The following is a 14725-nucleotide window of genomic DNA, read 5'->3' on the forward strand; positions in this document are numbered from 1 at the left end:
TATAACTATATTAACCATTTTTTATTCAATATTTAATAATTTAATGTAATAATTTATGTTATATATAGTGAAAATGTTATAATACAAAATATGCTTGGAATATTAATAAATTAATTTGTTTTAATTATAATTATCGGTATTTTTGTATAAAGTAAACTCGAGTTAAAAAAGAAGTAGATTATTTTCAAGTTGGTTAAATGTCAATGTATGAAATGTCAATGTGTGTTGAAGTTTAAACAATAAATTAGTAATATTTGAGTAAATAACTACGTTGAGATATAAATAAATATGGGGATTTTGGATAAAATATCGGAAATAGAAAAGGAAATATCGAGAACACAAAAAAATAAAGGTACTGATATAGCTTTTATAAAAAAAACAATACCTAACCTATAACCTTGTAGCCACCGAATACCATTTAGGTCTATTAAAAGCTAAATTAGCAAAATATAGATCTCAATTATTAGAACCATCGAAAAAATCAGAAAAAGGTGAAGGATTCGATGTTCTAAAAAGTGGTGATGCTAGGGTTGCGCTTATAGGATTCCCGTCAGTTGGTAAAGTACGTAATTTAATAAATAAATATAAATAAATTAAATCTGTTGTGAATATTTATTTTAGTCAACTCTTCTTTCAACCTTAACAAAAACAGAAAGCGAAGCCGCTTCTTATGAATTCACTACACTAACTTGTATACCAGGTGTAATCGATTATAACGGAGCTAATATCCAGTTATTAGATTTACCTGGTATAATTGAAGGAGCCGCGCAAGGAAAAGGAAGAGGTTAGCTCAATTTTTTTATATATAAAAATTTCATAATATAATTTTTAGGACGTCAGGTAATAGCAGTTGCGAGAACAGCCGATTTGGTGCTTATGATGTTAGATGCCACTAAAAAAGACGTTCATAGATCGTTATTGGAAAGGGAGTTGGAAAGCGTCGGTATAAGACTCAATAAACAGAAACCGAATATTTATTTTAAGGTTAGTGAAGTTATTTATTAATTTTTTCAACAGGAACTTCGTTTTTTTGAAAATTTATATCTCCTCAACGTTTTTTTTTTCTAATTTTTGGTATAAGGACAAGATTGATGTGGTTAAAAGTGTCCAGGACGTGAAATGCACGATTTCTTTCATGGGAAGTTCGTTTTTATGAAAATTTTCTTTCAGATTAAGAAAGGGGGTGGTATATCGTTCAATTCGACTTGCGTATTGACTAAAATAGACGAAAAATTAGTGCAGATGATTTTGCACGAATACAAAATCTTCAACGCCGAAGTTTTATTCAGAGAAGATTGCACCGCTGACGAATTGATCGACGTCATTTGCGCCAATAGGGTTTATTTACCGTGTCTTTACGTTTATAATAAAATCGATCAGATTTCAATCGAGGAAGTCGATAGAATAGCCAGGCAGCCAAATAGCGTAGTCGTAAGGTGAATAGAACGCGATTTTTGTCTCACATTGTATTCTATTAAGGAATATTTCAGTTGTAACATGAAATTGAATTTGGATTATCTTCTGTCGACGTTGTGGGAGTACCTGAGTTTGATTAGGGTTTATACGAAGAAGCCGGGACAGCCCCCTGATTTCAGCGACGGTCTTATACTTAGAAAGGGGGTCACGGTGGAGCACGTGTGCCACGCCATCCATAGAACATTGGCGGAGCAGTTTAAATACGGTTTGGTTTGGGGGACCAGTACCAAGTATTCCCCCCAACGCGTCGGTAGCAGTCATATTATGCACGACGAGGATGTCATTCAAATTGTTAAAAAATAATTAATTTTGTTATGCAGTTATCGATATTATTAAATTAATTTTTTAAATTATTTTCTTTGGTTTCATTTATTTCAAATCATTTCAGAGTTTAGTGACCGTTAAAACAGCGTTGCCATAACTTAATTACAGTATAATAGTTTAATACTCAATCGAAGTAATATTTCACTAGATATTAGACAAAATATTACAACTGGCAACGCCAAACTACATTCGTTTGGTGATTTCCAACCTAATTTTTAAAATTGAACCTTTAAAACATTGTTGCCATATCTCAATATCAGTCTAATACGCAATCTAAGTAATATTTCACTAGATAATGAACAAAATATTACAACTGGCAACGTCGAACTCATTAATTTCCAAACTTCCAATTTTTTTTTAATTTTTTCAATTAATTATATTAAAAGAACTTCAAAATTTAATTTGAAACAAAATGTACGTTATTAATTATCAAAATTATTTAAAAAAAAAATTAGAGTTGACCTACCGTTAAAGCATCGTTGCCATATCTCAATATAACAGTTTTTAACGCAATCAAATCATGAACGGTCAAATTTCACCAAGTTTTTAACAAAATATAACATGGCAACATCGAACTACATTTATTACTTTCCACCTTTCATACATTTTTTAATTTTTCAATATTCCAAGAACTTGAAAATGTGATTATCATTTATAAAAAAACTCAAAATTTATCAATTCAAAACATGATATTAATATCAAAATATCATTTTGATAATTGCACTAATAATTAAAAAAATATATTTTATTTATACTACTATTAACCGGAAGTAGTCATTTTGAATTACTACTCCTGTCAACCACAGATCACACACGACAATACGTTTATTTAGTGATTACGTCACAAACGCCATTTGGTATTATCATAGAGTATTATTTTTAATTCTATATATAGTTGATATTTTTCAACAACAAAAAGGTATGCATAAAAGTATTGTTGATAAAAAATATAAATTATAAATTTATTTCTCGGAACTGTTGTGTAATCATCGATAATTCGTTCCGTTCCTAGACTACGTATTTGATGAAATTCGTGTTCCAATATTAAAACAACATAAAAAGAAAATTACGTTATAGTTATTTCTATCAAATATACGAGATGTAAACTACTTTATTGTGGAGGAAACTATTAAAATTATAAAATATTTAATTTCTACATTGGTATCCGTAATTGTGATTATTCGTTTCTCGATGTTCTGAACTGTTATCTGTTTACACTATCAGCTACAAAATTACATCAAATTATAATCATCAAAAATATAAAATAGATTTGAAAGGAAACGTTATCATTTCTAAAATACTTTGGATAAAATAAATTTATAATAATCTTTGGAATTTACATTTAAAATCTGGTTCTTTCTAGAATTAACGTATGACGTTATTGACATATGTCAATTTAAAATTCTATTAAACGTCATTTGTATTATGACATCATTTTTCATAAAAACATCGATACATATTATTTCACAACAAAAATTAATCAGTGTTTTAAGATAGTACTAATTATATATTAACAAAATGTCGTTAAATACAGCCCATTTAAACGGCGGAGTCCTTATACATAACGGAGAACAGTAAGTGTTTGCATTAATGCGTAATATACTTTCGATTAACCAACCTCCTTAGGATTTTGTTATATTCTGACGGCGTCGGTATAGAATGGAACGGACAACAAACTACCCCATTCCAGGGCGTCAAAAAAGGTTCAATCTATCTAACCACACACAGAGTGATATTTTTAAACAAATCCTCAAACGACGAAATGCTTAGTTTTAGCTTTCCCTTCATCACTCTGAGTGAGGTAAGAATGTTATAACATCGGATTTTATATTGTTACGGTACGTTATATAATATATTCAGGTGGATATTGAACAACCTGTTTTTGGTGCCAATTACATAAAAGGGAAAGTTAGAGCACAACCGAATGGCAATTGGATTGGCGAAGCCAAATTTAAAATCACATTTAAACATGGTGGGGCCATTGAATTTGGTCAGGCGATGCTTAGGGTAGCACATCTCGGTAAGTACTCATTTTTTGTTTAAATACACTTTCTCTGATCTACATTTTTTTTTTAATTAGTCCAGTCTCAGTTTAGGGGGAATTGAAAAATATATAACAAGCAGTAATCAGCTATAATTGAATACTTTTATGTTTTCTTTAGGTATAATATGAGTGTTATATCATGCAATTATGGTTTTTTTATTGAACATTTATTAAAATTATTATAATTTTAAGTGTTTTGTTTTTGAAATGTGATAAACGCATTTTGATGATTAAATTCATGACAATCTGTATAAAATTGAAAATTTTGATCGTTATAGAGGCAAAATCATATCTTGTTATGCTTTTTTCACTAGTATAAGATACAGGATGTCCCAAAAAAATATTTCTTGTACTATTTATTGAAAATATTGTATGACATACATTTCTTTTCATTTTTCAACATTCCTACTCGATTTTGGTGATTAAATTCGTGACAATCTGTATAAAATTGAAAATTTTGATCGTTATAGAGGCAAAATCGTATCGTATTAAGCTTGTGTTATCAGTATATGATACAGGATGTCTCCAAAAAATATTTCTTGTACCATTTATCGAAAATATTGTTTGGCATACAATTCTTTTTATTTTTCAAAATTCCTACGTGATTTTTTCATTTATTTGAATCCTTTTTGGAAGATTTGATCCTTTTTAATCATACTTGTGTATCAAAATGAGTGTTACTTCATGATATCGTGTTTTTTATAAAATTTCAATCAAATGAATTGAAATTTTAACTGATTCCGCATTAGTTTTATTTTTAAAAGAAAATAAACGCATTTTGATGATTAAATTCGTGACAATCTGTATAAAATTGAAAATTTTGATCGTTATGGAGTCAAAATCATATCGTATCTTACTTTTTTTTACTAGTATATTATACAGGTTGTCTCAAAAAAATATTTCTTGTACTATTTCTCAAAAATATCGTTTGACGTACATTTCTATGTTTTTTTTTTCGTTCTTTTAACAACACGCTATCCAATATTTAGGTATTTTTCTCCGTATTGTACATTAATATCTTTTTTTATTCATATTAATCGCAGCTATAAACTCTGATATATCCGGAGATGGTATGTAACGAGCGTTTCATTTCCAAATGAATTTACCCGATTCAAAAGTCTCCTTTCATTATTTCTAGCGTCCAGAGGAGGTATGCAGGCCCCGCCGCCGTACGTTCCCCCTCAAACGCAATGGTACGCCGCCCCGCCGCCCGCGTACGCTCCCCCACCACAAGGTGATTACATTTTTTCTTTTTAAATACGTTCGTAAAAAATTGTTATTTTTTTTTGTTGTTATATCAGGTTATTACGGTTGGACGCCACCTACTAACGTATTTCCGCAACAACCGCCTTCGGACGGTGTCTTTATGACCGACGCGCCGCCTCCGTACCCGGGAATAGTACCCGGTTACCAGGCGAACGGGTACGGACCGCCGCAAGGTGCCGGGGGATTCGGGGGGTATCCGCAAGGGGGACCGCCTTCTTATCCGGGTACCGCTAGCGGTTCCTCTGGTTATAACCAAGGTGCCGGGGGTTTCCAACAGCCGCAGTTCACAAACGCAGCCGGTAAGTCATATTTGAAATAAGTCAAACTAATTGTCACTTGTCATTGTGTGGAATTTTAAAAGCGCCGGTACATTTCGTATTAACCTTGTATAAATTTTACGGTGTCTCGTTTTTTGGCTCGAAATGAATTTTTTTTCGAAAATTTTCGTTTTTAATGGTAAAAAATAGAGAAAAATCGAAGGTTTCGAAAGGTTTTATGACTTAAATGTTATCATAACTAGGGATGGGCAACATAATCGATTAATCGGGTGATTTTATTTTCTGAATAATTATTTCAACATAATTCAATATCAGAATCTTACTTCCAAATATCTTCTGTAGGTTCATTATTTGGTTTGTTTTTATTGGGAATCAAACCACAATGTCTTCTGTACGTTCCTAGTGGTGTACTCGCTCTTTATCTTCTTTTTTGTAGGAATTAAACCACAATCGTTCTTTTGAAGCTTCATTTCCTATTTTCGAATAATCGAAAATTGTATATTTTCGATAAATCGATTATTTTTAATTAATCGAAAATAATCGATTATGTTTTTTTTGATAATTGCCCAGCCCTAATCATAATCTCACTTTTTTCCATATAATTGCGAACAACTTTTTTATGTAGCGTCTGACGAGATTTATTAATTTTTTTTGTTAATCTACACGACAAAACGAACGTTTTGTAAAAAAAATCATTCGAAAATATTTTCTTTTTAATTTTTTACGATTAAATTGGTCGGAAACTTGTTATACAACCCTCGTATCCATCTTGTCAAGTTCGAATATATTTGGTATGAAAAAAATTAACAAAATTTCATTCTAATACTTAATTATATAAATCTAAATAACACGAAAGATTAAAACAAAAATTGAATAATACTTGCTTTAAAATTCACTTTTTTATTCAATCTTAATTGAAACCAAATTTATTTCGTTTAATGATTCATACTTGTCATTAGATTCTTCTTTTTTTTTATCATCGTGGTCATGTTCTTGTTAAAAACATCGAATTAAATGTAGAACTTTTACAATGTGTTTTTACAAACACACACACATCTTAATATTTATCTATGATCCTTAGTAGTTCATTTACACGGTAGGTTTGTATGATTATTTTTCATGTCGAGTATATACGAAGAACTTATAAACAGTCAACAACGTATTCATTGGATTTAGTGATAATTTTTTAAGTCTAAAGAAAAAACTATTACCCAGAAATTTTTCATTTTCTCGTACAACTCAAGATTAAAGAAATTCATTGAAATCGGATGATTTTTCTAGAGCCAAAATACGAGTGGAACGCGATTATTATCGAAAATTGTGCGTTTCCATTTCCGTTTGAATTTTTTTAGGAGCCATGGTACCCTATACGGGAGGTGCTACTGACTTGAATGTTGGTGTGCAACCTTACCAGGCTCGGGCTTATCAGTACAGTAGTCAACCTTATCAGTACCGTAGCCAACCTTATCAGTACCGTAGCCAACCTTATCAATATAGAAGTTATCACCAATCTCAAGCTAGAAATATAAACGGTCGTCGTTGGTATTATCCCTACAGAAGACAAGGCTGAATTATATACAAAAAAAAATTTCTTAGAGAATAAATTCGCTTCTACATTAATTGTTTTTATTTAGTGTTGATTGATTAGTATACAGGGTGTATGTTTAGTGGTATAATATATATCTCAATTTTTTATGCATTATCAGTTATTGTTTCAATTTACTCACTTTTTTATCATTAATTTCATTGTTTTTATACTGTTGTTAAATCGGATGGGTCTTCTTGTCCTTTTTGCACTTTTGTAGTTTCTTTGTTTAGTCTTTCTTCGTTATTAATGGTGTTTTGAGCCTCCATTGTTGTTGTTGAACTATCTAACTCCATTTTTATAGTATTTTAATAGTAATTCGGTTGTTTACTTATTCTATTTTTGTTTTTCCACTTTTTTTAATATTTTCTATGTTAAATGAACGTTCTAGTCTTTTCTGTGCCCCATTTCATTCACCGTCTTCTGCCTTTTGGTATCATCATCAATTTCTTCTACAGTTTCATCTATTTTCGCTTGAAGTTTCTTCATGTAGTCTTTCTTCGCCTTCTTCTTCGTTTTTAATGGTGTTTCCAGTCTTAATTATTCTTCTTTATCTATTTCGCTCTATTCTTATAGTATATTCTTACTATTTTCGTCAATTATTGGTTCTTATTTGGGTTTATATCTTTCTTTTTATTTCCTTCTTCTTTTTCTATGTTTCAGTACTTTTTGAACTCCTTCCTTTTGCTGTTCTTGACATCTTCATTAATTCCTTTCAATTTTATATCTCTTTTTATTTCCACTTTCTTCATTTAGCCTTTTTTTTTTGGTTTCTTTCAAATTTTCTAATGGTGTCTAGTCTCCATTATTCTTTTTAACTTATTCAATCTCATTCGTGCTGTTCAGTTCTTTCTTTTGTATATTTTCTTTTATCGCTGCTTGTTTTGTCTTCTTTTTAAAAATATTTCATCCCTCGTATCTTTCTTCGACGTTTCATTTCTATTTTATTTTTACAGATGCTAAGGCTCACGAAGCTGCTCAATCAGCTTATTACGATCCAAACAGGCCTCAAATGGCTTATGTACCACCTCCAGCTTATTACGTAAGTTTCAACACAATCGTTTAGTTATTTCAGTGTAGAATTAGTTCGAAATAAAACTAACAGAGATCTTTTTGATAATATAAATAAAAATTTCTTGTGTTTATTATTTGAATTATATCTGGTTGTTAATTTAGAGGTTAGTTATATTAATTTTCGTATTTCAGGAAAATCCACCAACCTACAACCAAGCTACCAACAAAAAGAATGAATAAAATTGAAAAAATACAGCGAAAGCTTTGCAAATATATCTATAATCGTTTAATTTTTAATAGTTTTCCTAATTTAGATTTATAACCTAAAATATTTAGTACTTTTCACTTTTATTACGATGCTGGTAGGGTAAAACCCGCATTGAAATTCGTTTTACGTAATTTTCTATCTTTTCATATCATAAGCTAAAACCGGTCCTGATCGTTTTTTCCTGCTGTATTTCTTATATAAAACAACATAATCAGAAATTAGAGTTTGGTCATCTTATTCTAATGTTTTTTCAGATTTTGTACATCTTCCAAATATTTTTTTTCCCATTTCTTCTAGCGAAAATCGGACCTGGTCGTGTGTGACTGCCTTAAAATCTCACTTTCTTTCTTACTGTTGTTCATTTCATCCTACAGCTTTTCCTAGTCTTATATAGACTCCAAATAGTTTTTTCCTCATTAATTCTAGCTAGAACCAGACCTGATCGTGTGTGGCAGCCTTAAGATCTCGTTTTGCTTCTATTAAATTTTCATATAAAACAACAAAATTGGAGAGCAAAGTTTGTTTATCTTATCCTGCAGAATTTTCCGGTATTGTTCAGTTTCTGAATGGATTTCTTTTAGCTAGAACTGATCCTGATCGTGTGTGGCATCCTTAAGATTTCACCTCGTGATTAATGTATTTCATAGCGGGTTTTATCGAAAGCAAAGTGAACGAAAAACTTTTTGGTTTCGCTCATCACAAAATTTAATGTAATTATTACTTGTGTTAAGAAAAGCATTTAATAGAATAAAAGTATTGTATATTGAACTTATTTCATGTATCTATATGTATACAAAATATAAGCTTATGTTAAATATATTTTTGTTGATAAAAACTGTTGTTTTTTTCATTCCAGAAAAAGGAAAATTTTCAAGTAGAAACGTTATAATATATTGAGTAGATCAAATACTTATAGTATTAAATAGAAGAAGAATGCTGGAAGATAAAATTAACTGTCATACTTCACATTATTTACAAAGGTTTGCTTTGTAGAATGAAATTATATGAAAATAAAAATGATTTTTATAATTGAAAATGATACTCAAAATCGAAATTAGTTAGGAAAATACTATTTTAATAATTAAATTACAACAATTTTGACATAATAGTTTTTATAAATTAATTTTTCGTTTATCTATGGTTTAATAGTTTTGTGATTTTGGTTTATTATATGTTAAGCATGTTAAAAAAGAAGAAAAGAAACTGGCTGTTATACGTCAAATTATTTTTAAAAGTTATAAAAACTTATTTTGAAAATTGAAATTATATTAAAATAACTATCAAAATTATAATAAAATGGTGGTTACAGTATTTTGGATGCAATCTTGTAAGTAAAATTACATTGTATAATCAATTTTGCTTTATTTAATGTGATTTTAGGGATAAGTTTGATGATAGCTGTAGTTAGCTTAATTATATTGATATTATTCATAGTTTTCTGTATTTGGTGAGTGATTTTAATCAAATAAAAAACGCGCATTTCACTTTTTACGAGTTTTTAGTTTTGGTAGTAAGAAAAAAGATAATCGCTTATATATAGTAGATGAAAAAGATTCAACAAAAAATAACGTAAAAAAGGAAATAACAACGACTTCCACGTATAATTTGAACATATTTAGAAGGTTATCTAGTCATACAGAGCCTGAAAATACGTTCACTTCAAAGCATTTACCATTCTATAATTTAAAAGATGAAAAAAGAAACGAATCCGATTTAGTTGACTCGTTAGATGGTTCAAAAAGGTGATTTCTGTTTGATTTTATGCACAAATTTGGTTAATTTGTAATTTTCATTTTAGTTTTGATCAATTAATATTGAAATTTAAAGACACTGATGTTTCTTCAAATCCTAAAGACGAAATTAGATCCTGTGATAGCTCTGAGTCTCTAAATAGTTTTTATTCGGTGAGAAATATTTTAATTTTCCTTGTTTTTTTTTCGTAAATTAATGATATTTTCTCAATTTTCTTGTATGCAATGTACTAAATTTCTAGGCACATCGATCAACAAAAGGAACTTCAAGAGAAAGTTTTTTCAGTTTAATATCAGAATGTTAAATCAATAATGTTGATTATTAAATTTTGTTTTAAATGAAAATCAATGTTAATAAGACTGAACTGTTAGTTATTTAAGATAAAAACATATATTTTTGAATTGTTTACTATTTTTTCATGTTAAATTATATATATACTGAAAAAAATGTATTTTTAAAACTATTTATAGTTTTTATAAAATTAAAGAGCTAAATAAATTGTTATGGTTCTGTTCAAAAATAAACAAGTTGGATGTTGTGGACCTTGTTGTTATTCATCTCTTTTTGTAACAAGTAGCTATCGCCCATCACGTTAAGTCAAGTATATGAAAAAAAAAGAAGTGGAAATATAAACTTATAAATATTTATTAGAATTTAAATTTATATAGTTACACAAAAAAACTTGATATTGTCTATTAAACAATGACATATGTTTTAAATTAACGAGATAATAATTTGAAACCGCTTACGCAAACGACGATAAACTCCCCTACAACGTAGAAATTTTTCTTGGTGTTATTAACGGTTTAAAAAATGTTGCCAGACTTTGAAAGTAGGGTGGTTGAGGAAAGTTGTCTTGATTTTTGATATAAGAAATCAAAGCGCGCGTCAGACAATGTAAATGTGAGTATTGATGTAGTGGTAGTGAAAACAAAGGGTAAAAACTGTGTCATTGCCATATTCTCGTCTGTCACCTTTCAACAGATGACGTCACGCTTAGATCGAGAAGATCCTCTACGAACCTTATTTGCAAATTGTCGTAACGAATAACATGATTGAGATCAGTTAGCCAAACTCGAGTACGTTCAGAACAATAGTAAATTGAGTAGCTGCATACTTATATAAGTAAAGGATAAATTAGAAAAAAAGAATAACACTTATCTAACCTCGTTCCAATATTTCAATAGTTTGTTGAGGAGATGCGAAGTGGAAAGTGCTTCTAATAATTAATGAATTTTCAGGTTGTCGTTATTTGTTATTTTCATTATAAACTTCCCCTACGTTTCATCTAAAAAGTTTTCTCGATGCTATTTGCATGGAAATGAGGATAAAAAATATAATTACAAAAATAATTATAGATTTTTATTAAAAATATAAATATAACATTTTTATTATTATAAAAGTTTTGGTTGCATTTTCAAAGCCGTCAAATCAAGTATTCTCCTATTCTGCTCTTGATTATTATAACCATTTCGTTCAATATTTTTCTGATTAATAATATCGGGAACTGTTCCTTTGGAAGCTATCAAATTATATTTTTTCATATATTCCAAACTAGCCATAGAAAATTCCGGTCTAGCTTCTAGTATCCCTTCAGAAATTCCTGGAAATCCCTTTTCTTGCTGTTTTCCTTGATCTTTCGGTAGATATTTCATCAATAATTGCTTCACTGTAAGACTGATTTCCGAAGGACTGTAATTTCCATTATTTCTAACAAAATCTGTTCTATCGTCGACAGTGATACCTAAATTCTTTAAATGTTTCAATGTAGCTTCCTTAACTTTATCCAAAGTTTCATCTTCAGGCACTTTTTCATTTTTCAAATGCGCTTTCTTCAATATGCTGTTAACCTGCCCCATGAGATTGTTATAGAAAGAAGCGCCGATTTCCGAAGACGATTCTTCATCCGAACTTTCGTAATCGTTCATGTTTATATTAATGCTGGGTTGAGGACTTGGACATTGCTCCCTTACATTCACAGGTTCTTGTAAATGTAGAGATTGTTCGAGGTGATTGTCGTTTTTTCTCGACGTATCCGACTCGGTTATTTCCTGAAATAACATTGTAATCAACACCCTGTATATAAATGATCCACATTGGATCTTACCTGTATTTGCGGTTCGTTATTGAAAAAATTCTGTTTTTGTTGGGATCTAATGGGCATATCGAAACTAGTGGTTAAATTTATGGAAAATTTCGACATCCCCCATTTCCTTTGGTTATCCTGGAATATACTGGATTGTCTGGTTATCATATTCTCTTGTCTGAAATGTTTTTTTTGAGGAGTGGAATTCGTAGTACACGTTTTCGTTTCTGGTACTTTTCTATCTTCGATTGGCGCTTCTATTGGTTTCGTATAATTTCTATCGCGCTCCAATAGCAACGCTACCTAATTAGGGATTTAAAATTGATCAAAAAATATGATGTATGAATTCTTATATCAGTTACATACTTTGCTTTAACTTTTTACTTTGTTTTGCTATATAATAATATACTATACTTTTTGATCACCCCTTATAATTATAATTATTTATAAATGACAAATGGAGTTTTATGAAAAGGAGAGTATAACTCTAAATATGTTTTTATTGCTAAATCTTCATGATTTTACGAGTTTTGTGATTGAAAATTAGTTTTAAAAATAAAGTTTACCAAAAATATTAACAAGAAAATATTGATAAAAATAGGAAGTACCGCGTCAAAATACATTTTTAAATTATATTTGAAACAGTGGATACACCTACTTTTTGACAAAAAATTTCTATGGAAATAGATATAAACAATTTCCATTACCAGGGGAGTGCAAAAACTACAATATATATAGTGGAAATGACCTTCCTTCAACCTAACCTTGAATTTACATCTTATAGGCTAATATTTGTGTTTGTTACTTCAAATTTTACTAAAAACTACTTTTGGAAACATTAAAATCCAGTTTGATATAAAAATTTGAATTCAATGGAAAAAGAGTAGATAATACTTTTATGGTAATGTTATACTTACGTAGTCCCCTCGTTTTTGACTCTAGAAATTGAAAAACTTACCAATTTTAATGATTTTTTTAATTTTTGTTTTTAAAGCGGGTTTATATAATTTATTTATAAAAAAACAGGAATTTAAATGAAAAATCTAAGTTAATAAATTGAAAAATGGAATAACCGTACCTGTTTTTGTAGAATTAGAAGCTGCTCATTTTGTTGGGCGATAATTTTGAGTAAATCACTGGTATTGGGTTCACTATACTTCTTGGTTTCCAAAGCTTTGTCATCTGTTACATCACTAGGGCACGTTTGCGTTTCCATGTCACATTTTTGTTTGATAATAGATTTAGTAACTTGAGGGTTTGAGGATTGCAAATGGGATGTTTCTGATTGTGGATTGCGTGAAAGCCAAGTTTGAACTGATGTATTGTAAATTGGGTTTGATACTTCCGATTTTTGTAACTGATTGTCATCAATTACATTAAATACTTTATCATACTTTTGTTGTACATCAGATATAGTTCCATTTTCAGTATATACTTTTGGTATATCACAGTTTTGATTTCTTTTATAATTGAATATATCAGTTACAGAATCATTATGCATTTTTCTTTTTGAAATAATTTTTTTTTGAAGTTGTAAATAATCTTGATACGTTTTAGGTGTTTTGTTCTCTTTATTTTCTGTAGTACTAGAAGATACCTCATTATCCGTCCCTAATAAATCTACATTTTTACTAACTTCATTATTATCAGAATTGTGTGATTTTTCTACTACATTTAATTTCCTTTTAGGTAAATCTATTAAACTTAAATCTAATTTTCTATCTGGTATATTTGCCATATAAATTTGTTCGAAAGGTTTTGGATTATTAGGAGGGACCTGTTTACGAATTGCACTAAAATTTTGATAACTAGAAGCTATAGTTTCTCTATTATCGGAAGATAGGGGTTTGTGTGTGTTAATTTGCGATGTAGGACTTTCAAATCTTACTTGTTTCTTGGCGAATTGAGCTTGTAACGTTCTATAACCTACGGGAATGGCATTATCCGTAGTTGAAGTATCGAATCGTTTCATTTGTAAAATATTTTCTTGGGAAGACAATTCGTCTAAATTTGTTTTTGTATTGCTAATCATAGAAACTTCAGGAACAACTGGTCTAAATATGTATTTATCTATTGGCGTTGGTTCTGGGATACTTATAGAGGGTTCGAGAAACGAATCCATCGTTTAAAACAAAAATAAAAACAATTACAACTAATAACAAGTTTCAAAAGTGTTAAATGTCAAATCAAACCGTTCTTCTTTTATGTTTTCCTTTTGATCTCAGCTCCTTTAAATTAACGTAGCTTAGCAGCGCCATAGATAAATATTATATTACAAAATAAGAAAAAATGGAAAAACTGTTATGCTCCTATCATGTTTCAAGCACTTCTGATAAAAACTATAATTTAAATTTTGAAAATATCTTGTCACAATTTCAATTTAACGTTTAATTCCAAATAGATTGATAGTCTTTTTTATATTGGAAATTTGACGTATTCGTATTGTCAAATATAATTTGGTATGAAAAAATTAGTACATTTTGTTTTTTTTTTTATATAAATGGACAAAATTAAGATGAACTTGTATTAAAATCACCCATATTTATTTAATATTAATAAGAATAAAGTTTATTCACATTGTTCAATAAATCATAAATAGCATTAGATTCTTCTTTTTAACGAATTAATAGTA

The 14725-nt window shown here is 29.4% G+C and overlaps 4 protein-coding genes across 4 annotated transcripts; 3 read left to right on the forward strand and 1 right to left on the reverse strand.

Annotated features, from left to right (window-relative positions):
* The first annotated feature begins 164 nt into the window (after positions 1-164).
* On the forward strand, positions 165-1829 carry LOC130449396 (developmentally-regulated GTP-binding protein 2). The gene is made up of 6 exons (XM_056787196.1): positions 165-352; positions 405-562; positions 622-784; positions 833-984; positions 1171-1436; positions 1491-1829. Exons 1-6 carry the CDS (start codon positions 289-291, stop codon positions 1777-1779), a joined length of 1092 nt encoding a protein of 363 aa, XP_056643174.1. The 5' UTR covers positions 165-288; the 3' UTR covers positions 1780-1829.
* A 1351-nt stretch (positions 1830-3180) lies between these two features.
* Positions 3181-9090, forward strand: LOC130449398 (WW domain-binding protein 2). Its single transcript, XM_056787199.1, has 7 exons — positions 3181-3374; positions 3427-3601; positions 3661-3820; positions 4983-5078; positions 5146-5409; positions 7930-8015; positions 8180-9090. The coding sequence occupies exons 1-7, from the start codon at positions 3319-3321 to the stop codon at positions 8225-8227; spliced, it is 885 nt and encodes a 294-aa protein (XP_056643177.1). The 5' UTR covers positions 3181-3318; the 3' UTR covers positions 8228-9090.
* Positions 9091-9435: 345 nt separating this feature from the next.
* Positions 9436-10549, forward strand: LOC130449399 (uncharacterized). The gene is made up of 5 exons (XM_056787200.1): positions 9436-9582; positions 9636-9702; positions 9758-9997; positions 10054-10159; positions 10249-10549. Exons 1-5 carry the CDS (start codon positions 9552-9554, stop codon positions 10309-10311), a joined length of 507 nt encoding a protein of 168 aa, XP_056643178.1. The 5' UTR covers positions 9436-9551; the 3' UTR covers positions 10312-10549.
* An 807-nt stretch (positions 10550-11356) lies between these two features.
* LOC130449400 (uncharacterized) lies at positions 11357-14286 on the reverse strand. The gene is made up of 3 exons (XM_056787201.1): positions 13172-14286; positions 12115-12396; positions 11357-12058 (listed from the first exon to the last, which is right to left on the reverse strand). The coding sequence occupies exons 1-3, from the start codon at positions 14213-14215 to the stop codon at positions 11402-11404; spliced, it is 1983 nt and encodes a 660-aa protein (XP_056643179.1). The 5' UTR covers positions 14216-14286; the 3' UTR covers positions 11357-11401.
* Positions 14287-14725: the final 439 nt, after the last annotated feature.

The sequence above is a fragment of the Diorhabda sublineata genome, chromosome 10 (assembly GCF_026230105.1).
Source record: "Diorhabda sublineata isolate icDioSubl1.1 chromosome 10, icDioSubl1.1, whole genome shotgun sequence".
Lineage (NCBI taxonomy): Eukaryota > Metazoa > Arthropoda > Insecta > Coleoptera > Chrysomelidae > Diorhabda > Diorhabda sublineata.

Coding starts and splice junctions, on each gene's coding strand:
- LOC130449396 (XM_056787196.1), top strand. CDS start 289: ATGGGGATTTTGGATAAAATATCGGAAATAGAAAAGGAAATATCGAGA. Junction 563..621: donor GATTCCCGTCAGTTGGTAAA/GTACGTAATTTA, acceptor TATTTATTTTAG/TCAACTCTTCTTTCAACCTT. Junction 1,437..1,490: donor CCAAATAGCGTAGTCGTAAG/GTGAATAGAACG, acceptor GGAATATTTCAG/TTGTAACATGAAATTGAATT.
- LOC130449398 (XM_056787199.1), top strand. CDS start 3,319: ATGTCGTTAAATACAGCCCATTTAAACGGCGGAGTCCTTATACATAAC. Junction 3,821..4,982: donor GCTTAGGGTAGCACATCTCG/GTAAGTACTCAT, acceptor CATTATTTCTAG/CGTCCAGAGGAGGTATGCAG. Junction 5,410..7,929: donor GCAGTTCACAAACGCAGCCG/GTAAGTCATATT, acceptor TTATTTTTACAG/ATGCTAAGGCTCACGAAGCT.
- LOC130449399 (XM_056787200.1), top strand. CDS start 9,552: ATGGTGGTTACAGTATTTTGGATGCAATCTT. Junction 9,998..10,053: donor TCGTTAGATGGTTCAAAAAG/GTGATTTCTGTT, acceptor TTTTCATTTTAG/TTTTGATCAATTAATATTGA. Junction 10,160..10,248: donor CTCTAAATAGTTTTTATTCG/GTGAGAAATATT, acceptor CTAAATTTCTAG/GCACATCGATCAACAAAAGG.
- LOC130449400 (XM_056787201.1), bottom strand. CDS start 14,215: ATGGATTCGTTTCTCGAACCCTCTATAAGTATCCCAGAACCAACGCCA. Junction 12,397..13,171: donor TTCTAATTCTACAAAAACAG/GTACGGTTATTC, acceptor ATCCCTAATTAG/GTAGCGTTGCTATTGGAGCG. Junction 12,059..12,114: donor ATAACGAACCGCAAATACAG/GTAAGATCCAAT, acceptor ATGTTATTTCAG/GAAATAACCGAGTCGGATAC.